Below are 27,218 nucleotides of genomic sequence, written 5' to 3'. Positions count from 1 at the left end.
TACACACACACTAATTCTCAAGGTCAGTCTTGTGCTGCGAGCACATCAACTTATATGCATGACCTTTGGGAGAGCAGACTGAAACATTTATCTTTCCAAGATAATCCTGAAAAAACATTTGGTAATATTTCCAATCTTACAAAATACTTATGGGAAAACTGTAGTATGAAAACCCCCCAATATTGACAAATCCTCAACTTTGAAGACCATATAAGAATCCACGCAGGACAGAATCTATTTGTGTGTGTAAACTGCAGCAAATATTTTTTGAACGGTGATCAACTTGTTGAACATTAGAAGACCCTCAATGGAAGTTTTGAATGTTCATTTTGTGGGACAGGAAAGAACCACTGAGGACTCTCAATTCTAAATATTTTTCCATTTTGTGGGAGAAATTTCGATAATGCGACAAGTGTTGTAAACCATCAACTGGTTCATGACAGAGAGAAGCCATACCGGTGTCCTGAATGCGGCAAATGTTTCAGCATTTACTATGAGCTCTATCTACATAAAAAGACTCACACCGCAGAAAAAAATATCAATGTTCCAAATGTAGGAAATCCTACAAATCAAAAGTCCAGTTTGATTTACACATGAGGACTGACACTGTAGACGCTTTAAGGACAGAAAGATGTTGTTCGCACATCAAATGCTCCACACTGGGCTAAAACTTCATGGATGCCCTGACTTCCTTGTGGATAAAACTACAGTGTTTTGATACATTTCAATCTATTGTAAAATAAAAATTGCTGCTTAGTTTTAACCATACAACTTTCTATATGTTATTATAAGAAAGCTCCATCCAAGAGATGCTTACTAGTGATGAGTGAGTGTACTCGTTGCTCAGGTTTTCCCGAGCACGCTCGGTTGATCTCTGAGTATTTGTTAGTGCTCAGAGATTTAGTTTTCATCGCCTGCAACTGAATGATTTACAGCTACTAGCCAGGCTGAGTACATGTGGGGGTTGCCTGGTTGCAAGGGAACCTCCACATGTAATCAAGCTGGCTAGTAGCTGTAAATCATTCAGCTGAGGTGATGAAAACTAAATCTCCGAACACTAACAAATACTCAGAGATCAACCGAGCGTGCTCTGGGAAAACCCAAGCAACGAGTACACTCTCTTATCACTAATGCTTACTTTCTGGGGCACCGCAGATGACTGGGCTGTGTCTCTCTTCCTGAACAGAATTTCTGAAGGGGTTCTATGAAAAAAACATATGAAAATTACACACTGGAAAAAAATCACAGTCATATAGGCACATAAAAAAAATGCAGACACAGAACAGTACCCAAACAGAAAATTGTGCTTACAGAAAATTAACTTTTTTCTTAGTTACTTCTACGGGTTCTTTTATATAGTGCTGTAGCTAAGTTGTGTATTGCAGGGTTAACTAGAAAGAAACACATATGTAAAAGGCCACATAAACAATCCGCACAGAAAAAAAGCTATCGTTTTTCCATGCAGAATTTGTTTTGTGCACATATGCATTGAAATTTTGGGGGGTCTACGGTATAATTTTTATTGTGGGATTTTTTCATGTTTTCTTTCCCATGACAGCACCACCTGAGAGAGGGTATCCGCCCGTCAAAGACCGTAAACCTACTTAATAAAAGGCTGGTACCTCTCCTCTGCACCAGTTTTGGTTTCCTGTCCATGAGGCAACCTAGAAGAGCCTTATAGTTTGGACTTACTCTGGTGAGTAGGGTGTCCATGGACAGGATGCTTTCCGAACTAGAGATGCCACTGCTGTCCCGGAGATCGTGGTGTGCAGCGTGTGCAGGCAGAGACCTCTTGGTAAAAGTCTATTGCTGACACGAGATCCTGGGTCTGCACACGCCACTAATGCTGAAATGCTGAGTGCGCCGGGACATGCTACCGGGCTACACACACGGAGTGTGTTAGTGAAAGATCCAGCGTGACCCTGTGACAAGCACGCTGGAAAGCAGTGGGGCGCCCGGGTCTGTGCATGTGCAGGGAGCGTGAAGGAATATCTGGTGTACCCTGAAAACGCAGCTTGCCAGAAAGTAAGTGACAATCCGAGTCTGCGTATGGGCAGGGCTACGAAGCTCCCTGCACACAGGGCGCCGGACCAAGTCTGACAGGGAAGGAGCCGGAAGAGAAGTGATGTGGCAGGACCGTCCCTCAAGTATATATGGAGGAATGGTCACAAGATATGGAGGCTTGCAGCAGCTTCATCCTGGATAATGGATGCATTTCAGGAACAGCAGCCACCCAGCCAGAAGAACAGAGCAGGACATGAGTCCATCACCTCCAGGGTAGAATGATCATGTAAACTGATCCAGCCTCCATATCCGGTACCCTAGAATGAACGACAGAGTGGTGAGTGATCTTTGTGAAAGTTTACCATGTTATTATTATTATTTATTGCTATAGCGCCATTTATTCCATGGCGCTTTACATGTGAGGAGAGGTATACATAATAAAAACAAGTACAATAATCATAAACAATACAAGTCATAACTGATGCAGGAGGAGTGAGGACCCTGCCCACGAAGGCTCACAATCTACAAGGGATGGGTGAGAATACAGTAGGTGAGGATAGAGCTGGTCATGCAGCGGTTTGGTTGATCGGTGGTTACTGCAGGTTGTAGGCTTGTCGGAACTGGTGGGTCTTCAGGTTCTTTTTGAAGGTTTCGATGGTAGGCGAGAGTCTGATGTGTTGTGGTAGAGGGTTCCAGAGTAGGGGTGATACGCGAGAGAAATCTTGTATACGATTGTGGGAAGAGGAGATAAGAGGGGAGTAGAGAAAGAGATCTTGTGAGGATCGGAGGTTGCGTGTAGGTAAGTACCGGGAGACGAGGTCACAGATGTATGGAGGAGACAGGTTGTGGATGGCTTTGTACGTCATGGTTAGGGTTTTGTAGTGGAGTCTCTGGGCAATGGAGAGCCAGTGAAGGGATTGACAGAGGGGAGAGGTTGGGGAATAGCGGGGGGACAGGTGGATTAGTCGGGCAGCAGAGTTTAGAATAGATTGGAGGGGTGCAAGAGTGTTAGAGAGGAGGCCACAGAGCAGGAGGTTTCAGTAGTCAAGGCGAGAGATGATGAGGACATGGACTAGGGTTTTTGCAGATTCTTGGTTGAGGAATGTACGGATTCGTGAAATATTTTTGAGTTGAAGTCGGCAGGAAGTGGAGAGGGCTTGGATATGTGGTTTGAAGGAGAGATCAGCGTCAAGGATTACCCCGAGGCAGCGAGCTTGTGGGACTGGGGAGAGTGGGCAGCCATGCACTGTAATGGATATGCTCGTTGGGGGGGTCGCGTGAGATGGGGGAAAGATGATGAATTCTGTTTTGTCCATGTTAAGTTTCAGAAATCTAGCGAAGAAGAAGGATGAAATAGTGGACAGACATTGAGGGATTCTGGTTAGTAGGGAGGTGATATCTGGTCCAGAGATGTAGATCTGTGTGTCACCAGCATAGAGGTGATACTGCAAGCCATGAGATTCTATGAGCTGTCCCAGGTCAAAGGTGTAAATGTAGAAGAACAGGGGCCCAAGCACTGAACCTTGTGGGACTCCGACAGATAGGGGGCGAGGTGAGGAGGTGGTGTGTGAGTGGGAAATATAACCAGCAGAAAGAAAAGTATCACTCCAGTTATGCACACCACGTATAAACAATGAAAACATAATGTAGGAAAAAACACAAGATTTTATTGACACACAGCATAATAAAACATACTTAAAAACAGAAAGGCAAGGCCCTGTCCATAACACTCAGTAAATACAGAGTACAATAATATATATAACCCATAATAAGCATACTGATAACCAATACTATAAGCCTGCCTGTACCCTAGGACTAGATGCAGACCATACGTGGCCAGCTCACAGGACAAACTAACCAACCCAGGCGGATGTATACAAAATCCTAAGTGGCCAGTAAACATCCAAATAGTGCATTTAGCCTGAACGGCTCATGGGACAAAAATATCTACCCTAAGCCAGTAAGGCAACAGGATCCCAAAATAACAGTGGGAGAAAAAAAAAAAAAAAAAGCACTGGAACCGCCAGGAAAAACCTCAGAGCACTAGAAGAAGGGGTTACCCAAGTGGTGACCAGAGCGGAGTCCGTGGGCAGCCAGGCAAGCAAGACAGGAACCAGAGCAGCTCTGGTTCCTGTCTTGCTTGCCTGGCTGCCCACGGACTCCGCTCTGGTCACCACTTGGGTAACCCCTTCTTCTAGTGCTCTGAGGTTTTTCCTGGCGGTTCCAGTGCTTTTTTTTTTTTTTTTTTTTTGTGGTTATCAGTATGCTTATTATGGGTTATATATATTATTGTACTCTGTATTTACTGAGTGTTATGGACAGGGCCTTGCCTTTCTGTTTTTAAGTATGTTTTATTATGCTGTGTGTCAATAAAATCTTGTGTTTTTTCCTACATTATGTTTTCATTGTTTATACGTGGTGTGCATAACTGGAGTGATACTTTTCTTTCTGCTGGTTATATTTGGTCGTTTTGTCACTCGCTTGCACCCCGTATTTATGGATATATTTTTTTATATTAGATTTATATGTTGGTAGTGCGCCCTATTTCATTGCTTATTCCAACGTGTGTGAGTGGGAGACGCTGAATGTCCGGTCTGTTAGGTATGATGAGATCCAGGATAGGGCCAAGTCTGTGATGCCAAGGGATGGGAGGATCTGTAATAATAGGGAATGGTCCACTGTGTCAAAGGCAGCCGACAGGTCGAGGAGGAGGAGGACAGAGTAGTGTCGCTTGCTCTTGGCGGTTAAGAGGTCGTTGGTGACCTTATTTAGGGCAGTTTCAGTAGAATGGTGTGACCGGAAGCCAGATTTAAGCGGTCAAAGGGGGAGCAAGAAGAAAGATGGGAGGACAGTTCAAGGTAGACGTGTTGTTCCAGTAGTTTGGAGGCATAAGGGAGAAGTGATATAGGGCGATAGCTAGATACAGAGGATGGGTCTAGAGAGGGCGGTCCTGCTCCGATGGGTGTCTCAGGTCCGCTCCGGCACCTCCCATCTTCATTCCATGACGTCCTCTTCTGGTCTTCACGCCGCGGCTCCGGCACAGGCTTACTTTGTCTGCCCTGTTGAGGGCAGAGAAAAGTACTGCAGTGCGCAGGCGCCGGGCCTCTCTGACCTTTCCGGCGCCTGCGCACTGCAGTACTTTCCTCTGCCCTCAACAGGGCAGACAAAGTACGCCTGCGCCGGAGCCGCAGCGTGAAGATCAGAAGAGGACGTCATGGAGTGAAGATGGGAGGCGCCGGAGCGGACCTGAGACACCCATTTGACCAGACCGCAGCGGGACCGCCCCTGGGTCAGTATAATCTAACGTCTTTTTCTCCTCTTTCAGGTAACATCGGCGGCTTATCTACAGCATTACAGAATGCTGTAGATAAGCCCCTGATGACGGTGAGCTTACCTCACCATCGATTTTGGGGGTGACAGGTTCCCTTTAAACTCGAGAGAAGACTTGTCTTCTACCGGGAGAAAAGAAGAACAAAGTCATGGCTTTAGTATCAGCGGCAGTCACAAAACCAGTTATGACTCTAAAGGCCCCTTCACATTAAGCGACGCTGCAGCGATACCGACAACGATCCGGATCGCTGCAGCGTCGCTGTTTGGTCGCTGGAGAGCTGTCACACAGACAGCTCTCCAGCGACCAACGATCCCGAAGTCCCCGGGTAACCAGGGTAAACATCGGGTAACTAAGCGCAGGGCCGCGCTTAGTAACCCGATGTTTACCCTGGTTACCAGCGTAAAAGTAAAAAAAAAAAAACAGTACATACTTACCTACCGCTGTCTGTCCCCGGCGCTCAGCTTCTCTGCACTCCTCCTGTACTTGTTGTGAGCACAGAGGCCGGAAAGCAGAGCGGTGACGTCACCGCTCTGCTTTCTGGCTGACCGACGCTCACAGCCAGTACAGGAGGAGTGCAGAGAACAACACTGTTCTTACTTGAACATGCGATCATCTGATCACTTGTACTATGAACAGCAATATCACAGTATCGCTGCACACAGTAATAATCATGGTCTCCTTTGAAGCCTGTTCACAAGTGGGGTTTCAATGGAGCTACGTAATGACAAGCACAGAGGTTTTCAACAGACCCATGGCTGTTATAGTAACCCATTGGCGACCAAGATCACATCACGAGCACTCTGGTAGTCGCATAGAAAGATACCTCCTTCTGCCGGCATGTTGTTAATGTAACTGTATCGGCGCGCTGTGCACGCCAATACAGTTACATAGCGTAGCTCTGGGTGGGCCCCCTCAGAGCGCGGGGTCCTGGGCCACCGACCCCTCGGCCCCCTATAGCTACACTACTGTATCCACTCCTTAATACGTGATGTAACCAGAAAAGAGGAATTACTGTTTTAGCTAATGCTAAGCGGTGGGTTAACAGGTTAGATTTTGATGGTTAGCAAGTATCAGATCCAAATGATTGAATATTTCAGCCAATACTCGATAGTTTTATCCACCAATATTCTGTAGTATTTGGTGTTGTTTCTATTGATCACCAAAGAGTTAAAACGCCAACAGATGTGCATCGAGCTCATTGCATAACATTTCCAACACAAGTTCTTTGAAAACTTAAAATGGTCTAAAAGTTCTTGTGTCTTATAGCATTAGGTAAAAGCCATGTTTACTATTTCCTGTGTTTTTGATGCTTTATATTTTCGATGTGCAAAAAAACGCTGCATCTTCCAGTTCTAGGAAAGTGGGATTTTTAGAAATCTCATGTCCACTGTGTTTTTATTATTATGCAGCGTCGACTGACCGACGGTGCGTGTTTGAAATTTGCAATATATGAATTCCTTTTGCAGTAACTATGCATTTTATTTGTGGATTTTTTCCATTGATTGGAATGAAGAAAACCTGCAGGTTGAAAAAAGCATATGCAGTTTTATTGTGTTTGTGCAAATGCATGTAACCCGCGTATTACTTTATCAATAAAGTTTTATCAAAGCCAGGTAACCAGAAGTATCCAAAACAAAACCTGTTTTATTTGAAACATTACATCGCAAAAAGGGACTGCAACTGAAAAAAACACAACAAAGGGAAACAAGTAAAAAAAACACAAAACAATGCAAGTAACTTTATGTAGCTAATTGGTATAGAAAATTTGCAACATCAAAAACTCACAAGATGCTCTTTATGCGAGCGTAGCATAAAATAATTGTTTTGTGTTCTCATACAGCAAGAGGGACCATGAGAGTTTTTGAGGACAAAGTTTGTGGTGGTTTTGTGCCCTCATTGGGTCTAAGGGGGAACCTTTCTCCTTGCCGAAGCATCCCCAGATCAACACCTGGTCGTCTAATGGTTAGACAGACATGGAGAAGTGTACAAGCCACAGTATCTTGCACCCACTGTGAAATTTGGTGGAGGATCGGTGATGATCTGGGGATGCTTCAGCAAGGCTGGAATTGGGCAGGTTGTTCTTTGAGAAGGACGTATGAATCAAGCCGCATACAAGGTTATCCTAGAAAAACAGTTGATTCCTTCTGCTCAGGCAATGTTCCCCAACTCTGAGGACTGTGCGCCATGCCACACAGCTAGGTCAATCAAGGTGTGGATGAAGGACCACCACATCAAATCCCTGTCATGGCCAGCCCAATCTCCAGACCTGAACCTCACTGAAAACCTATGGAATGTAATCAAGAGGAAGATGGAAAACCATCAAACAAAGAAGAACTGCTTACATTTTTGTACCAGGAGTGGCATAAGGTCACCCACAAGCAGTGTGAAAGACTGGTGGAAAGCATGCCAAGATGCATGAAAGCTGTGAATAAAAATCATGGTTATTCCACAAAATATTGATTTCTGAAGTCTTCCTGAGTTAAAACGTTAGTATTTTTGTTTCTAAATTGTAACATCCCTGCCGGCATCACTGCATGGCTTCCCATCTCTCATCTTACTCACCACTCCAGGTCATGCTGTGAGTTCTGTCCTCTGCCGGCTCCTTGCTGTGGGCTTCATGTCCTTGCTTGCTGCATACTTCCTGGCTGTATGCTTAGTACGGCAGCCCCGGCACTTCCTAATTCTTATTGAGACAGTGTGTACCTTCCTAAGGTGTCCCCAGCCAATTGCCAAGAGGCATCAGGTGCGACTTTTGTGTTTTGACATTTATGTGGCGAGGTTGGTGTATGTGTGGTGAAATGTGTGCTGAGGGTGGTATATGTGTTCAAGCACGTGGTAGTAAGTGGTGCATTTTGTGTGTGTGTTCATATCCCCGTGTGTGATGAGTATCCCATGTCGGGGCCCCACCTTAGCAACTGTACGGTATATACTCTTTGGTGCTATCGCTTTCATTCTTTAAGTCCCCCTTGTTCACATCTGGCAGCTGTCAATTTGCCTCCAACACTTTTCCTTTCACTTTTTCCCCATTATGTAGATAGGGGCAAAATTGTTTGGTGAATTAGAAAGCGCGGGGTTAAAATTTCACCTCACAACATAGCCTATGACGCTCTCGGGGTCCAGACGTGTGACTGTGCAAAATTTTGTGGCTGTAGCTGCGACGCCTCCAACACTTTTCCTTTCACTTTTTCCCCATTATGTAGATAGGGGCAAAATTGTTTGGTGAATTGGAACGCGCGGGGTTAAAATTTCGCCTCACAACATAGCCTATGACGCTCTCGGGGTCCAGACGTGTGACTGTGCAAAATTTTGTGGCTGTAGCTGCGACGGTGCAGATGCCAATCCCGGACATACATACATACATACACACACACATTCAGCTTTATATATTAGATTATATGGGGCATATTTTAATATGAAGCATCTTATGGAGCCATCATAAACTTTATGGAGCATTATATGGGGCTCCTGATTCAATATGGATATTCAAAAACACTTAACCTACTGATGTCTCAATTAATTTTACTTTTATTGGTATCTATTTTTACTTTTGACATTGACCGGTAGCTGCTGCATTTCCCACCCTAGGCTTATACTCGAGTCATTAAGTTTTCCCAGTTTTTTGTGGCAAAATTAGGGGGGTCGGCTTATACTCGGGTCGGCTTATACTCGAGTATATACGGTAAGTAGTAAAATCTAGATTATATGTTTTTAATGTTTTTCTGTGTTTTCACATGGCCTAAACTCATACATAGTGTTGCTGTGCTTTTTTTTCCTATATAATGCAGTCTGGCAGCTTGCACATGTTCATACTTAGGAGGTGCTGGACAGTTTTTTTTGTATATTTTTCTATCTATAGATCTATCTATCTATCTATCTATCTATCTATCTGTCTATCTCTATGTGTGTAAACATTATTCTTCAATGGAGTATGTAAAAGAAGAGGTTGAACAAAGAAATTACATCACAATCCTTTTTTTTGTTAAATAATAGATCTTTATTTAGCTTACAAAAACGCATACAAATCTGCATGAAAAAAACGCATGAAAAACCATGCGAATTTTCAACTGCGTTTTCTGCCAAGAGAGGAAGAATCCCCGCAGAAAATTCCACAACGTATGCATATAGCCTAAACATTTTGCAGAGCATTAACAGGTTATTGAAAACATTGAAGAAAAGTCTCATGTCCCTTTCGTACAATCTTAACCCCTTAATGACCGCCAATACGTCTTTTAACTGACCTGAGATATAAGAGAATAGCCTCCCCATACAGGTGACAATCCAGCATCTGTCGGTTGTACACTATAGCTGACAACTTGCTGTATCAGCCAAGATCAGTATTTGCACCTTCTAAATCTGTTTAACCCCTTAGATGCTGCTGTCAATAGTGACTACATCATTATAAATGGTTAACAGAGTGTGGGGGCTTCTTCTTTATCCCAATTGGTGCCCTCAGATCATGATTTTGTTGTCCTGATGTTTGCGATGGCAATTCATGACCAAATAGCGGCCTTAGAGTCTGATGGCTATAGTAATCTGTTTAGAAGTTAGCAACATTTAGGTGGTAAAAATACACATTTTCATTTCTGTCATGCCACTTTGCATTAATTCCTGTAAAGCACCTGAAGGGTTAATAAACTACCTGACAGCAGTTTTCAATATGTTTGGGGGTGCTGTTTTTAAAATGGTATCACGTTTGTGGGTTTCCCAATATATGGGACCCCTAAAGTCACTTCAAACATGGATAAGTCCCTAAAAAAATAAATGTGGTAAATTTCTTTGAAAAAATGAAAAATTGCTGCTACATTTTTAAACCTCCTAAAATGCTAACAAAATAAAATAACATTTTACAAATGGTGCTGATGTAAAGCAGACATGTGGGAAATGTTATTTATTAATGGTTTGCTGTGGTATGACTATCTGGATTAAAGGGATAATCATTCAAATTTAGAAAATTGCTAATTTTTTAACATTTTTCTCACATTTTTTATATTTTTTATAAATTAACACAAAAAATGTTGAACTAAATTTACCATTATCATAAAGTATAATGTGTCACGAAAAAACAATCTCAAAATCACTGGGATTTGTTAAAGCGTTGCAGATTTATTACCACATAAAGTGACACTGGTCAGATTTCAAAAATTTGGCTCGGTCACTAAGGGGTTAAAATAATATAATTAAAAACAGAGTTGAGGCCCCAGCGAGAATTGAACTCGCGACCCCTGGTTTACAAGACCAGTGCTCTAACCACTGAGCTATGGAGCCTGCTGTAAGAGATTACTTTAAGGCTAGTGAGTCAACATACTGGAACTGTAGACAAGGTGCAGCTACACCCAACTGGCAAAAAACCTGTTGGACAACTACTGGGAGAAAATGTATCAAGGACATCACTGATTAGATGTGTTGCGATATAACTGCAGCCAAGTTCTCCAGCATATGGATTATGTATAGGATATGAAACAGGTTGTGCTGTGAAAAAAAAAAAGTTCATGAGGAGTGCAAAATAGAGAAAAACGGATCTTAAAGATAACTTGTCACCAGTTTTAACCCCATAAACCATAACCATCACCCTTAAAAACATATATCTGGGGTTCCTACAACCCCTTTATACAATCAGAGGTGCCCTTCCAAACCTTCGAAAAAGTGCATTATTCATGTCCCATGCTGCATGTACATTGTGAGGTCCGGTCCGATTGGCAAATCCAGATTGTGCTCAGCACCACCCCAGTCCCTTCAAATGCCTCCTCTTCTATCTGGACTTCAATTCGACATCACCAGCTCCCTGGTTGTTGAATAGAGCAGAGTGAGACGCACATCCATCTGCAGACATTAGATGCCCGATTGGAAGCACTGACGTCAGTTGCTCCAGCCCAAGTTGCAGCAGCTACGGTTCAATTTAAAACATGCTCCTGGAGTGAAACCTGTCCTGTCTAATCTGTCACAGTACTATGGGGATCCGAAGCAGTGCCATAGGTTCCTAGAGCAGTGCATGCGGCACTATGAAGTTTGGGGTCATCGGCTTTCTTCCGAATGGGTCAAGGTGAGATTCCTAATGTGTTACCTAGCTGGAGATGCCCTAGCATGGCCCAACCCCCTATGGAAAAAGGGGCTCCTATCACCTCGGACCTGCAGGCCAGGCCTTCCTGCTGGTCTTCTGAAAGGTCTTCGATGAGCTAAATCTGGAATCTTCTGTGACATCTTCCCTTTCCCAGCTTCCAGGAGCAGATCAGACAGGTGACGCATGTGACAAAACCGTCATGTCTGGCCTTGTCCTTCCAAAAATCACCCATTTCCAAGCCTGCTGAGGCAGCTACCCACGCAGAATTAATGAAGGTCAACTGAGTTTGGCAAGCTAAGCAGTCATGTGAAGGGATTGCGAAAGACAGTTAGGATGTTCCACACAACCACAGTGATGTGTCCTGTGAAGTGTAAAAGATTCCAAAGCCCTAGGCCAGTAGGAGAGTATCAGGAGAAACCACCAGGTGGCACTTCCCAGTGGTTTATGCTGCCCTGACAGTGAGAACCCAGAGTCTCAGACAGCCTGTGACAGCTATACTCACAGCACCCGAGAGCTGGGCAAGAAAACACCGTAACAGCTGAGCTGGAGTGAGCAGAACGCCAAGTAGTGAATGTACTGAATGGAACTGTGGTCACGTGACAACGGGGGGCGGGGCTTAGAGTCCTGTAGCAGGAGTATGCAGGATACTACAGGAACAAAGGGTACAGGAGAAGGGAAAGGGAGTCACCGGACACCAGGGAAAGGATGAGGCAGAGGGAGGCGCAATCCAAGACAAGCCGAGGTCAGTAAACGGGAACGGAAACGCAGTACACAAGGAGCAAGGAAATAAAGAATAGTCAGGGACGTGGCAGGAGTCAGAAAACCAGAGAAGCAGATACACAGTACAGAATCAGAAGGCAAAATCACACCAGGGAACAGAACTGAGTCAGAACCATACAAGCAAGCTACAATACTGGCACAAGGCACAAGCAAACAGAGGTCAACACACTCAGCCAATAGCAAAAGTATAACTGACAGAGATTGAAGCTTCCCAGGACTATAAGAAGCTCACCCCGAACCAAAGAGAGGCCAATAACAAGCCCCAGGTGTGCAGGTCAGAGCCTGCACTAATCAACACATTAACCCCTGGCGTGCAGGTGAAACCCAGCACTGGGATCATGACAGAGAGTCTGTCCTTGACAGGAGTGTTCCCTCTTCATCGATCACTGTATCCATGGCAAGTGGAAACTTCAGTTCAGCGGGAAAGTTCTTGCTACATTGTTTCCACACGAGTTACTCGAGAGGGACCTTGCTTCTAATTCAAAAAGCTCAGATGGGAGGTTTAGGTCGCCTACAAAGATCCAGAAGGGGGATTTGTTTTGGTAAATTCCATGATGAACTCCAAGGAATTTTAGTATAAATCATTTTATTGGTCACAGCAATAAAGATTAAAGGTAAACATTACAAACTGGTAAATCTGTGCAATGGTAGGCGGTAATTACAAGTCGAACAAGAAGAGCATTGTTGTAACAATTAAATCTTATACTTTAACTGTCTGGTTAATAATGCTATTGGCTGACCCGAGAATATGAGATAATAATAATAGAAAACATCCGGGATAGCTGGTAACCGTTGATATGTTCTTTTGTATTCATTTAAAATACTATATATATATAATCAAACTGCATATGGGGAAGACAAACATAGAAAGTCAGAAAAGGGGAAAGGAAGAAGGACAAGAAGAAGGGAGGAATGGAAGAGGGTGGGCGAAATTCGGGGAAGGAGTGTGGCTGCCTCCGTATCCTAGCGGACAGAACACACGTCAAGAAACGGCCCGGATGTACACGAGAACAAGCTATACAATGTGTCGGGTTCTGGAAACCCAGAGGTCTAGTTCAGGAGTTTCCCTAAAAGCGATCCAGGGGGCCCATATGTTGTAGGTTTTTTCTGCGTTACCTGGTGACTGGTTTATCAGCTGCTCCATTCTATAGATGTTATTAAGTTCTGCCACAAATTCTGTACGGGAAGGAAATTTTTCTTGTTTCCAAAACCGAGGAATTAGATTTCTGACTGCAGTAAGAAAGTGTCTAAGGATACCCTTCTTGAACCTAGATATTGACAAGTCGCATAGAGACAACAATGCTATACTTGGTGAAGGTTGGATCTGTATGATAGACAGCTTGTTATGAAGTTCAAAAACAGCCAACCACAAATCCTTTATGGGGGGGCAGTCCCACCAGATATGCATGTAAGAGCCTATCTCCTTTAGACATCTCCAGCAGGTGTCAGGGGTCGTGGGGAACACCGCATGTACCATGGAGGGGCATCTGTACCATCTTGCTAGAATCTTATAGCTCCTCTCCTGTGATACCGCGCATAATGACGATCTAGATGAGAAGAGAAGAATTTTTCCCCTATCTTCAGATGACAAGGACCTTCCCAGATCGTCCTCCCACTTCGAGAAAAACAATGGCCAACCCTGCAGTGGAGCCCTCCCCTCTTGGAAGATTTTATACAGCAGCGAGACAGTATGATCCGGGGGATTTGCTGATATACAAAGCTTCTCAAAGGGAGTTAGCGGTCTGCTGATATTGGCTTGTTTAGAGATTGAGTGGATATAACTTTTTAGTTGTTCATAGAAGAACCAATCAACAGAGTGTGATTCCTCCTCTGGGAATAGTTCCCGAAGGGTCTTCATACCAGTTTCTTTTAAGTAGTCATGGATGATGGGATTGGAATCTTTTCTCTTATGTAGAAATGTCTCTCTATTCAGCCCCGCCGGAAAAGCAGAATTGTCATAAATTGGAATTAAGGGGCCCGGGAGAGTTGTGATCTGAAGGTCTTTGTTTCGGTTTTTAATAAGAAGCAGTATGTTTCGTGTGAGGAAGGGTATGTAAGTGCCTGGTCCTGGCCCCCTGTCTCCTGTCCAAAGAACAACTCGGGAGTCGCATCCGTTAAGATCGTTTTCTAGGTTTACCCATTTTTTGTTGTTTTTACTGTGATAAAGGTCTAGAATACAAGTTCCCATTGATGCGTAGCTATAAATTGCGAGATCCGGGAGACCCAATCCACCCGTCAGTTTAGATCTACTTAACTCCAAGGAATTTTTAATGTTCGGTATTTACACTCCACACCCGGCAAATTTAACAATTGTCCAAAAGGCAGTGAGCTATGCGCTGAACTACCCAGATGCTTATGTTTTATGTATGGGTTATTATGGACGATAGTCTAAGACAAGACGATAACCCTCAAATGATTCCATCCTTTTCTAATGTTCTATCAAGATATATGGAGGGTAATAGCTGAATAGATCTGTATTAGAACCACAGAAGCACTATAATTTACCTAAATAAAATATATAAAACACTGATAAAAAGTAAATATACGGTATATAAAAATATATACATATATAATTCTCTCTTACACGCAACATCTTCTCATCCCCCTGCAATGACAAAATTCAATTCCCATAGGGCAATTTCTGCGGCTAAGGAGGATCTGTTCGGATGATATGGAATTCGAAGAACAGGCCATAGAGTTAAAAGAAAGATTCCTGGAACGCGGGTATAGTCGACGGTCAATAAAAAGGGGCTATAATCGAGCAAAAAACACCACTCGGCATCAGGCCCTGTATGGTAGTATGCCATCGAAATCCAACCAGATAGTTAGATTTATCATCCAATATCATTGTCAAATGGATGTGATGATGGCCCAATTATCCAAATCATGGGGAATACTGAGAGCGGATCCTATTTATCACAATATGTTGGAGAAAGACCAAATATCACATGCAGAAGATCTAGGAACTTGAGGGATTGTTTAGTGAAGAGCCATTACCAATTTAACCCTACCCATGTTACATTTTTGAACAATGCCAAGCAACAATTGGGGTGTAAGCCATGTGGCAAATGTGTTGCCTGCCCTAACATCACGAAGGCCCATACTTTTAGTGATTCTAAGGGGACAAAAACATTTAGAATCAGACATGCCATAACATGCACGTCTAAGGCCGTGATTTATTATGCCACATGCCCGTGCCTACTAATTTATGTAGGTATGACGACAAGGCAACTTAAAGTAAGAGTTCGTGAACATGTGTTGGGGATACAGGCTGCAAAAGATATTGATGATATTTTAACATTAAAGACTATCCCTAAACACTTTAAGACCCACCACAATTGTGACCCATCCCAATTGAAAGTCATTGACATTGATACTATTGTACTAACTGAAAGGGGTGGGGAAATTGGTATATCTTTAGCTAAAATGGAGACTAAATGGATCTGGACTCTAGATACGGTATCACCAAAGGGTCTGAATGAGAATCTAAGCTTTGTTCCCTTTCTTTAAAAACCACCAATTCATTTTGTGATTTTAACCAGTATTTTAAAGCCATTGTGATTTTAACCATTTTTATTTTTATCATTTTAGTCATTTTTATCATCTTGTGCAAATCTATTTTTGGGATATCTGATGGACCGGTACTCCTTGATGGACTGTGCTCGTGTGCCTTGGTTCATCTATGAAGAAGGAATTTCCTATATAATGCATTCGGATTATATTTGTATTCTTTGCGATTTAGTAATAATTTTTTGTCTGTACTCTTTAATCATCGTTTGTAATCGCTCCATATGATCTGATTGGACTACATTTGGGAGCAATGGTATATGTTTTTTATTTATAATCCAAAGATATCTCTATCACCTAGTAAGTTGTTTGTATTTATTTATTTTATTGTTATTTTCTATATATTCCCCATTTCTATTTATTTCCCCTTTTTCATGCTGCATTTGTGTGTAGCACATGTTGGTATGTAGCTACATATATATATATGTATGTGTTTATATATATATACATATACTGTATTATATGTAAAAAAAACTTTTTTATATTGGTCCTTATTAGATTGTACACTTTCTGTACTTAATTTATGCACTGTCGGTATATTAGAATAATCCCCATGTAGCTCGGTGATGGATATAATTTGTGTATATATATATATATATGGTTATATTGTAATATCCACGACTCTGTGTAATCCAGCTAGATCGCATAGGAAGCCAGTATGTAAGACTTATGTGGATATGCCGTGGCTTCTGAGATTTGCACACACTCCCTTCAGCTCTCCTAGACCGGGCCCCTGGTAGTGCGCGTGCGCTGCCTGTGGTCCGGAGTCCTGGCGCATCGCGTCCCCGCGTCCTTGGCAACGTCGGGTGCGCAGTCCCCATACGTCCAGTCACGTGGCGCGAGCGCCTGGACTTCCAGATCCTCCTGACCGTGCACGCGCCGCAAAAGCCTGGGCCACGGCGCTAGGTGGTTGATTCATATAAAAAGCCCCCAATTTGTACAATAGCCACACCCTGATGAAGGACAAAAGTCCAAAATGTGCGTAAGGGTGCATAATACTGGACGTGGCGACCCCTTAAGGTAGTACTCAGTACATTCTCAGCATTCCTCCTCTTTTTTTGCACTGTGCACTTTGATTTAATTTTAAACATTTTTTGGTATGTGATGTACTTCTGTATATTGATAATGATGTGACACATGGCACTTTAGTTCTCTTATATATATATATATATATGGCACATATCCCATGCATTTAAGGTCTGAATATAAATTTTTACACTGTTGCACTTTCACTATTTGCACTTTTTTGTACTTCTGAGTGAATTGCTTATATGTAAGGAAGGGTCAGCCATTACTACTTGCACTGGAGCAATTACATGTGTTGACTCCGAGTCCTATTATGCGCACTAATGCTTGTTTATATATATTTTTTAATTTTGCCATATATATTTAATAAAGGCATTTAATCGATTCCCTGTATGGTGCTTCTCTGGGGATCCATTGTCTGGTTGGTTGGGCTGTTTTCTGAATAGATCTGTGGAGACTACATCACCCAGGTGTCAAAGCATATACATGTCATTCATCAAGTAGATTTACAGTGTCAAGACTGGATTACATATTTGGGTCTAGTAATGTGGTGATATGGGGGTAAAGCATGGAACCTGGGATTAGGGGAATTTCAGACCATATTCCTGTAATGTTAATTCTCAGATTGGATCCGATGTTGAGTAGGCCTCAATGGAAGCTTAATCCTTTTTGGTTAAAATTGATAGGTCCAAATGACAGGATCCCTAATCAGTTGGAATGTTTTGCGGAAGCACATTCTATGCCAATAGATGCTGTAACGGGCTGGGCAAGTCCAAACATGCTCGGCTGGTACAGGACTGGCACAATTGACACACGGGCTGGTACTGGCTGACACAAAAAATATCCTGCCAAGCAAGTGCCGATGGGCATGGCTGACGGACAACGGGTGGGCATGGCAATAAGCAGGCTGGCACAGCTTTAGTGCAGGTCTGGTAAACAAGTACTGGGACGTGAGAACTAGTAAGCATGTCAGACATACAAAAAACGTTATTCAGACACCTCCATTCTGGAGGAGGTGCCTGAAATAGTAGGAGTCCTCCAGCTATTAGCTGGGGACATTTTAGGGAAATGCACACGGCCCCTTTAAGAGAGGGAAAGCATGCGCAGGCACACCAGAAGCATAGTGCCCAGGGATCTGCACTCAGTGTGCGCGTAGGCAGGAGAACCAAGTTGATGGTCTCTCCTGCTTATCTGTGCCGAACCCGTCAGGGCTGTCACCAGTGTTGCAGGGTGAAGAGAATGCTGAATGGAGCAGTACAGGGTACGTGACTGATGGAGGCGGGTCCGACATAATAGCAGTTTGAGCGGGAAGACAGGACACTTGGCGGGGACCGAGCTTGTGAGTAGTAAGACGGTTAACTCTCTCTTCACGGACCCACGCATGCTAGCTGTGCCTATACCGCCAGCTAGTCAGACTGCCGAAGCTTCCTACCCTCAGCCCAGAGATACTTCCTCACCGGATAGTGACCAGGATAGAATGCGGACTTTCGCTCCGCTCAGCACCACGGAGGCACTGCTTATTCCCATCCTTGCGGTGCCTGCTGAGGACGGGCCCGTGCCTGTGGCTGTGTCTGCTGGACTGTGTGCTCCTACTTCGGCCTTACTCACTGAACTCTCTGCTTCTTCTTCTGTGCCGCCGACCATCACCTCTGGCTCACCGTGTGCACAGATCAGGAGATTGCATGCCGAAGAACCTGGAGGATTCGTCGTCGCAAGGAGAAAGTCCATCGCTCATCTGCGGGATCAGATTGGAGACATCTCGCGCCGCCTGAGGCACCGTCGTGGGATCTTCCAGCCGCCTTCATCCAGCGCACAGAAACTGATAAGTTAACCTGTTAGACTATATTGCATTTGACTTTCCCCCTATCCTCCAATCACATTCCTTACCCCCCTGCTTGTACCATTAGGCTATGTGCACACGTTGTGGATTGTATGCGTTTTTGCCGCATTTTTTCCCCACGAAAACGCATAAACAACACAACCCATTGAATTCAATGGGATTCCGCAATGCTGTGCTAATGTTGCGTATTTTTCCGCGGCGGAATTGCATCGCGGAAAAATACGCAGCATGCTCATTCTTTGTGCGGAATCGCGGTGATTCCGCACACATAAAAATGCATTGATCCGCTTACTTTCTGCATAGGGCTATGCCCACCATGCGCAAAGTAATCAGATCATGTGCGGATGGTACCCAGGGTGGAGGCCCTTAAAAAAAGAATTAAAATAAAAAATAGTTATATGCTCACCTTCTGGCGGCCTCCGGATCCAGCCCAGGCCTTACCGATGCTCCCGGCAGCTCCCGTTCCCATTGATGCCTTGCGACAATGACCTGTGATGACGTAGCGGTCTCGCGTGATGCTATGTCATCTGGGGTCATTGTCGCAAGGCATCGCTGGGAACGGGAGTTGCCGGGAGCATCATGAGGATCGGATAGGCTGCGGGGGCTGCCGGAAAGTAAGAATATCACTTTTTTATTTTTTTTTTATTTTTAACATTATATCTTTTACTATTGATGCTGCATAGGCAGCATCAATAGTAAAATGTTGGTCACACTTGTCAAACACCATGTTTGACAAGTGTGACCAACCTGTCAATAATTTTTCCAAGCGATGCTACAGATCGCTTGGAAAACGCTAGGATTCTGCAAGCTAATTAAGCTTGTAAAACGCTAGTGTTCTCATGCCAATTCCGCATGCATATTTCCTGCGGTAGGGAGTTGAGGAATTGCTGCGGAAATTTCCGCGGCAATTCCGCAACGTGTGCACATAGCCTTACTATTCCTAAACATAAAGTACATGTTAACCCTTTTTCTGCCTCCTGTGTGTCACTGCATCCTACGCACCTGCTAGCATTCTACAAGTGGCGTAGACGGCAGGATGCAGTCCAATAGCATGCAGGCAGCAGACCAAGTATTTGGGGGTGGCCTCAGGACTCACCTTTCCTTGGGGTCCATGCTGAGTAATTTGCCCAAGTTCACAGGGAGCAACACTATGCTTTGGAGCTGGACTGAGTGCTTTAGAGGCATGATGAGAATGCGCCCCATGACCCCAGCGCTGGAGGCTGAGGTGGCCATTATGGCCCTAGACGGAGAAGCCAGGGATTCAGTAATGTTACGGACCCCATGAGATCGGGATACCTTTAATAAGGTGCTACAGATCTTGGAGGAGACCCACGGGGATCCCACAGATGTAGGGGAACTGAGAACATGACTTTTTAGTAGGATGCAGAAGGAGGGGGAGACCGTGACCCAACATATGAATGCCTTGCAAGAGCTACACACCGCAATTATTAGGAAAGACGGCAGGGGAGTAGGACCCACAGATGTAATGCTACGAGACCTCCTAGTGACAGGCTTGAGACGTGCTGACAAAACAAGCTCTGCGAGAACGTGTATGGGTGAACCCCCAAATGACTTTACCTGAAGTAGGGAGTGAGGCACGCATGCGTGAACAGGAGCAGACTGTGACAGTCCCGGTTGGGGAGGACCAGAGCGTGGGGGGGTCTGTAAATGCTATTGCTAAACCCCAGTGAGTAGAAGAACTGAGAAGAGAACTTCTGAGTGTGAAAGTAGAACTGGCTGACATCAAGAGAGGCTACTAGTAACCCTTCAGATGGCAGGGAGGGCACAGAGCCCCACCATGACTCCAGAATACAGAATATTTCGCCGGCCGAGGCTTATCACGTGTTACAACTGTGGAGAGAGCGGACACATTGCACGGGAGTGCACTCGCTGCAGAAGAGTGGCATGTCGTCGCCTGTTAAACTACAGGGCTCTGAGCTGGGGGGACGCCACCCGGAGCCAGAACAAATAAGGAAGAGTAGTGGAAGTCCTGCAAGTTTAGTGTCAACATGCCACCTCATATGGGCAGAAATGGACAGATGTGCAGTGCGATGCCTGCTGGACAAGGGCTCGCAGGTGACAACGAAGTCAGAGGCTTATTACAGGAAGCATTTTCCCTGGGCAAAAGGACCCAAATGGGACTCTGAGATAAAGTTAATGGTGGCCAACCAACTACCCATCCCGGTCGCAGGGGTGGTTTGGGTGCAAGTATCCATCTGTGGAAAAGACCTGGGGCGGAAAGGTGTGGTACTGACACAGGGAGAGGTGAACTATGGACCCGTCGTCACCTTGACGATGAATGTGCTGAAGGAGTTTGGAAGCCTTCTCCTCAGAGACCCCTCTAATGAGACTTTGAAACAATGGGGCCCACACACACCACAGGGAAGAATTTTCGAGCAACTGACACGAGTGGCACAAGCGCAGGAGTCTAACTGCGAGGGGGGTTTGTTAGGAAAAGTAGTTGTTCCGGCCTCCACCAAGATTGTACTTTCACCAGGACAAATAGTGCTGTCCCTGCCCGTTCATGCTTGTGTCCCCTTGGAGGGGGTTGAGGTCCAAAGTGTACATCCTCTTTTGAACAACTATCCATGAGACTCCTGGTGGCGCATATGTTGGCCATTGTAAGGGAAGGAACTGTTCCGGTGCGGTGCAATAACTTAGAAGATCAGGACATTACTATCGTTCCCAGAAGTGTGGTGGCCCGAATCATGAACCTACCGGAAGAAGTAATGCCCTCTCAAACAGTGTAATTGGAGGTACAACCTGGAGACCCCTGGACTGTGTCAGTGAACTCCATCTCAGTGTCAGAACCTCATTACATCAAGGAAGGCCGGCCCATATTGGAACAAATGCTGGCTGAACTGGCCAAACTCAAACCCGCTCAGGCTTAGGTACGACAGGTATAAGTTCTGCCGGGGAAGTATAAGGAAGTCTTTGCCCTCCACAAAGATGATTTTGGCTGCACCACAGCCACTGTGCACGATATACCAACTGGAAGTGCCACGCCCATACGAGAGCATTACCCACAAATTCTCCCACAGTTGTACCAGGAAATGAAAAACATGCTGAATCAGATGTTGCAGGCCGGTGTGATAGGGGAGAGCCAGAGTCCGTGGGCTGCCCCAATTGTGTTGGTGCGAAAGAAAGACGGCACCTTGCGGTTTTGTGTGGACTACCGAAAACTTAATGCCTGTACGGTGAGGAGTCCCTGTCTGCTCTGGGGAAAGCCAAGTTCTTCTCTACACTGGACCTCACCAGCAGCTACTGGCAAGTCCACATGTCTGAACAAGATCGAGCAAAGACTGCCTTCATTCTTCCCATGGGTCTGTACGAGTTCAACCGCATGCCATTTGGCCTAGTCAACGCTCCCAGATATTTCCAACGTCTCATGGAGAGGTGCCTGGGGGACTTGAACTTTGAGTCGACACTCATCTATCTGGATGACCTTATAGTCTTCGCAGTTTCATTTGAGGAACATATGCAATGTCTGGAACAAGTGTTGGCCCGCCTTCTGAAGCACGGGCTAAAGGTGAAGCCCCAGAAGTGTCATTCGTTCCGCACACAGATTGAATACCTGGGTCATGTTGTTTCTGCCGAAGGGGTGGAACAGTCCAGAGAGAAGGTTGCTGTGATTCAAGACTGGCCCACTCCAAAGACCGTGAAAGATGTGCGGGCGTTCCTGGGACTGACTGGTTATTACAGGCGGTATGTGAAGAATTTCACTTAAGGGGCAAAGCTCTTACAGGATCTGTTGAAAAAGGTACCCCCTGGTGGCAAGAAGTGGAAAATCTGTTGGCAGGAGCCTCAAGAAGAAGCCTTTCAAGATCTCAAAAGTAATGTCTTCAAAGGGAGATATGTAGTTAAAATTCTGCGCTGCCGCATGTGTCAATGTTGACCTCAGTGTGGGCCCAGTCCTTTTTTCTGCCCTTATTCACACTGAGGTCAACATTGACACATGCGGCAGCGCAGAATTTTAACTACAAATCTCCCTTTGAAGACATTATTTTCTCTAGTCGGTGAAGACCTGTGGATCTGCAGCAGCCACTATCTATATGCTCTAATCTCATCCTAACCAGGTGAGCAAATTTGGTGTATTTTCTACTCTGTGTAACGTGGATAAGACCCTATTGAGCTCTTTGTCTCTCCATTGTTTTGCAAAAGATCTCAAAAAGGGCACTCACTGAAGCTCCCATCCTGGCCTACGTGGATTTCTCTCAGCCGTTCATTCTCCACACTGACAGGAGTTTGCTGGTACTTAATAATAATAAATAATCTTTATTTTTATATAGCGCTAACATATTCCGCAGCGCTTTACAAGTTACACACATTATCATCACTGTCCCCGTTGGGGCTCACATTCTAAACTCCCTATCAGTATGTCTTTGGAATGTGGGAGGAAACCAGAGTACCCAGAGGAAACCCACGCAAACACGGAGAGAACATACAAACTCTTTGCAGATGTTGTCCTTGGTGGGGTTTGAACCCAGGACTCCAGCGCTGCAAGGCTGCTGTGCTAACCACTGTGCCACCGTGCTGCCTGTACTTGGGGTTGTGTTGTCACAGATGCAGGATGGAAGAGAGAGGGTGATCGCTTACGCCAGTCGATCCCTTCACAATTCCGATCCCAATCCGGACAATTACAGTTCTTTCAATTAACCAAAGAAATAAATGGCCTAGGCGTGGTACTTCCAAAAAAAATAATAACCTACAAAATGGGGAAGCTTACACCAAAGTAAAAAGATATAATTTTTATTAATGTTGAAACACATAAAAATACATTAAAAAATGGATGGGAACAAAGTTGCAAAGACAACCACCCACAGAAATTCAGGTAATTTATCAGTTAATAGCTGATGCTAAAATAGTCCGTCAATATTCAAAAAAAGATAAATGACATAGTGTCTATATAAATAGCGTTTCTAATAAAAAGAAAAATTATTTGTATTTTTTTATATTATATATTGTAGTATTAGGACAGACTTCCCCTGGGATAAAGCTAACGCGAAACGTGCGTCGGGGTCTGACTGTGCCGCCCACAGATTTTTTTCAGGTTAGTTCATATTTCCAGCACTTGCTGTGAATCACTTCATGTACCTTTAGGTTGAACTTTAGTTTTTTTGCATCTGCTGCAAGTATCAATGCACTTGCACTATTTTACTCCTGGCTACAAGCTTGGCTTAAACTCTCTTGGTTTGGTAAGGTTATCTCAGCCTACTACAAACCTTGCATGATACCTATCATCGCTATTTTTCTGCCTAGAGTTTCTATAAATATTTTTGATTTATCTAAATAATCTTTAGTATTACATCACTTTGACTTATCATTTTTTTATATTGATCAACACTATATAAAAAAATACAAATAATTTTTCTTTTTATTAGAAAATCTATTTATATAGACACTATGTCATTTATCTTTTTTTGAATAATGATGGACTATTTTAGCATTAGCTATTAACTGATAAATTACCTGAATTTCTGTTGGTGGTTGTCTTTGCAACTTTGTTCCCATCCATTTTTTTACTGTATTTTTATGTGTTTCAACATTAACCCCTTCCTGACATCTGACATACTATCCCGTCGAGGTGGGGTGGGCCCGTATGACCACCGACGGGATAGAACGTCATACGCGATCGGCCGCGCTCACGAGGATAGTGCGGCCGATCGCGGCCGGGTGTCAGCTGCCTATCGCAGCTGACATCTGGCACTATGTGCCAGGAGCAGTCACAGACCGCTCCCGGCACATTAACCCCGGCACACCGCGATCAAACATGATCGCGATGTGCCGGCAGTACAGGGAAGCATCGCGCAGGGAGGGGGCTCCCTGCGGGCTTCCCTGAGCCCCCCACAGCAACGCGATGTAATCGCGTTGCTGCGAGGGTCTCCTCACCTCCCTCCCTGCTCCAGACCCAGATCCAAGATGGCCGCGGCATCCGGGTCCTGCAGGGAGGGAGGTGGCTTCACAGAGCCTGCTCAGAGCAGGCACTGTGAAGCCTGCAGTGCTGTAAGTAAGATCAGTGATCTGACAGAGTGCTGTGCAAACTGTCAGATCACCGATTTCCAAATGTGTAAAAAAAACACACAAAAAAAGCCTAAATAATGAAAAAAAAAAATATTATTCCCATAAATACATTTCTTTATCTAAATAATAATAATAAAAAAAACAATAAAAGTACACATATTTAGTATCGCCGCATCCGTATTGACCCGACCTATAAAACTGGCCCACTAGTTAACCCCTTCAGTAAACACCGTAAGAAAAGAAAACAACGCTTTATTATCATACCGCCGAACCAAAAGTGGAATAACACGCGATCAAAAAGACGGATATAAATAACCATGGTACCGCTGAAAACGTCATGTTGTCCCGCAAAAAACGAGCTGCCATACAGCATCATTAGCAAAAAAATAAAAAGTTATAGTCCTGAGAATAAAGCGATGCAAAAATTATTATTTTTTCTATAAAATAGTTTTTATCGTATAAAAGCGCCAAAACATAAAAAAAATTATATAAATGAGGTATCGCTGTAATCGTACTGACCCGAAGAATAAAACTGCTTTATCCATTTTACCAAACGCGGAACGGTATACACGCCTCCCCCAAAAGAAATTCATGAATAGCTGGTTTTTGGTCATTCTGCCTCACAAAAATCAGAATAAAAAGCGATCAAAAAATGTCACGTGCCCGAAAATGTTACCAATAAAAACGTCAACTCATCCCGCAAAAAACAAGACCTCACATGACTCTGTGGACCAAAATATGGAAAAATTATAGCTCTCAAAATGTGGTAACGCAAAAAATATTTTTTGCAATAAAAAGCATCTTTCAGTGTATGACGGCTGCCAATCATAAAAATCCGCTAAAAAAAAACGCTATAAAAGTAAATCAAACCCCCCTTCATCACCCCATTATTTAAGGAAAAATTAAAAAAATGTATTTATTTCCATTTTCCCATTAGGGTTAGGGCTAGGGTTAGGGCTAGGGTTAGGGTTAGGGCTAGGGTTAGGGTTAGGGTTAGGGCTAGGGTTAGGGCTAGGGTTAGGGCTAGGGTTAGGTTTGGGGCTAGGGTTAAGGCTACAATTAGGGTTGGGGCTAAAGTTACGGTTAGGGTTTAGATTACATTTACGGTTGGGAATAGGGTTGGGATTAGGGTTAGGGGTATGTCAGGGTTAGAGGTGTGGTTAGGGTTACTGTTGGGATTAGGGTTAGGGGTGTGTTTGGATTAGGGTTTGTTATAATTTGGGGGGTTTCCACTGTTTAGGCACATCAGGGGCTCTCCAAACGCGACATGGCGTCCGATCTCAATTCCAGCCAATTCTGCGTTGAAAAAGTAAAACAGTGCTCCTTCCCTTCAGAGCTCTCCCGTGTGCCCAAACAGGGGTTTACCCCAACATATGGGGTATCAGCGTACTCAGGACAAATTGGAAAACAATGTTTGGGGTCCAATTTCTCCTGTTACCCTTGGGAAAATACAAAACTGGGGGCTAAAAAATAATTTTTGTGGGAAAAAAAAAGATTTTTTATTTTCACGGCTCTGCGTTATAAACTGTAGTGAAACACTTGGGGGCTCAAGGTTCTCACAACACATCTAGATAAGTTCCTTGGGGGGTCTAGTTTCCAATATGGGGTCACTTGTGGGGGTTTCTACTGTTTAGGTACATTAGGGGCTCTGCAAACGCAATGTGACGCCTGCAGACCATTCCATCTAAGTCTGCATTCCAAATGGCGCTCCTTCCCTTCCGAGCCCTTCCATGCACCCAAACGGTGGTTCCCCCCACATATGGGGTATCAGCGCACTCAGGACAAATTGAACAACAAATTTTGAGGTCCAATTTCTCCTGTTACCCTCGGGAAAATACAAAACTGGGGGCTAAAAAATAATTTTTGTGGGAAAAAATTTTTGTTTTATTTTTCCAGCTCTGCATTATAAACTTCTGTGAAGCCCTTGGTGGGTCAAAGCTCTCACCACACATCTAGATAAGTTCCTTAGGGGGTTTACTTTCCAAAATGGTGTCACTTGTGGGGGGTTTCTACTGTTTAGGTACATTAGGGGCTCTGCAAACGCAATGTGACACCTGCAGACCATTCCATCTAAGTCTGCATTCCAAATGGCGCTCCTTCCCTTCCGAGCCCTCCCATGCGCCTAAACAGTGGTTCCCCCCCACATATCGGGTATCAGCGCGCTCAGGACAAATTGGACAACAAATTTTGGGGTCCAATTTCTCCTGTTACCCTCGGGAAAATACAAAACTGGGGGCTAAAAAATAATTTTTGTGGGAAAAATTTTTTTTTGTTTTTTTCCGGCTCTGCATTATAAACTTCTGTGAAGCCCTTGGTGGGTCAAAGCGCTCACCACACATCTAGATAAGTTCCTTAGGGGGTCTACTTTCCAAAATGGTGTCACTTGTGGGGGGGTTCTACTGTTTAGGCACATCAGTGGCTCTCCAAACGCAACATGGCGTCCCATCTCAATTTCTGTCAATTTTGCATTGAAAAGTCAAACGGCGCTCCTTCCCTTCCGAGCTCTCCCATGCGCCCAAACAGTGGTTTACCCCCACATATGGGGTATCAGCATACTTAGGACAAATTGTACAACAACTTTTGGGGTCCAA

At 44.3% G+C, this 27,218-nt stretch overlaps 1 protein-coding gene, 1 long non-coding RNA gene and 1 other non-coding gene across 3 annotated transcripts in view; 2 read left to right on the top strand and 1 right to left on the bottom strand.

Moving 5' to 3' along the window:
* The first annotated feature begins 2,288 nt into the window (after window positions 1-2,288).
* LOC138665345 (oocyte zinc finger protein XlCOF7.1-like) overlaps window positions 2,289-27,218 on the top strand; it is a 75,364-nt gene continuing 50,434 nt past the window's right edge. The window contains exon 1 of the mRNA XM_069752739.1: window positions 2,289-2,341. Within this exon, the coding sequence (XP_069608840.1) occupies window positions 2,327-2,341 (15 nt within the window). The 5' untranslated portion in view covers window positions 2,289-2,326. The remainder of the gene's footprint in view (window positions 2,342-27,218) is intronic.
* On the bottom strand, window positions 10,528-10,600 carry TRNAT-UGU (transfer RNA threonine (anticodon UGU)). The gene has a single exon. It is a non-coding gene; the product is annotated as a tRNA-Thr (tRNA).
* On the top strand, window positions 12,033-17,150 carry LOC138665349 (uncharacterized). Its single transcript, XR_011318451.1, has 2 exons — window positions 12,033-12,135; window positions 15,765-17,150. It is a non-coding gene; the product is annotated as an uncharacterized lncRNA (long non-coding RNA).

This window comes from Ranitomeya imitator, chromosome 2, assembly GCF_032444005.1.
Source record: "Ranitomeya imitator isolate aRanImi1 chromosome 2, aRanImi1.pri, whole genome shotgun sequence".
Lineage (NCBI taxonomy): Eukaryota > Metazoa > Chordata > Amphibia > Anura > Dendrobatidae > Ranitomeya > Ranitomeya imitator.
The sequence above is the reverse complement of the archived record's forward strand: the minus strand, read 5'-3'. Positions and strand labels throughout refer to the sequence as shown.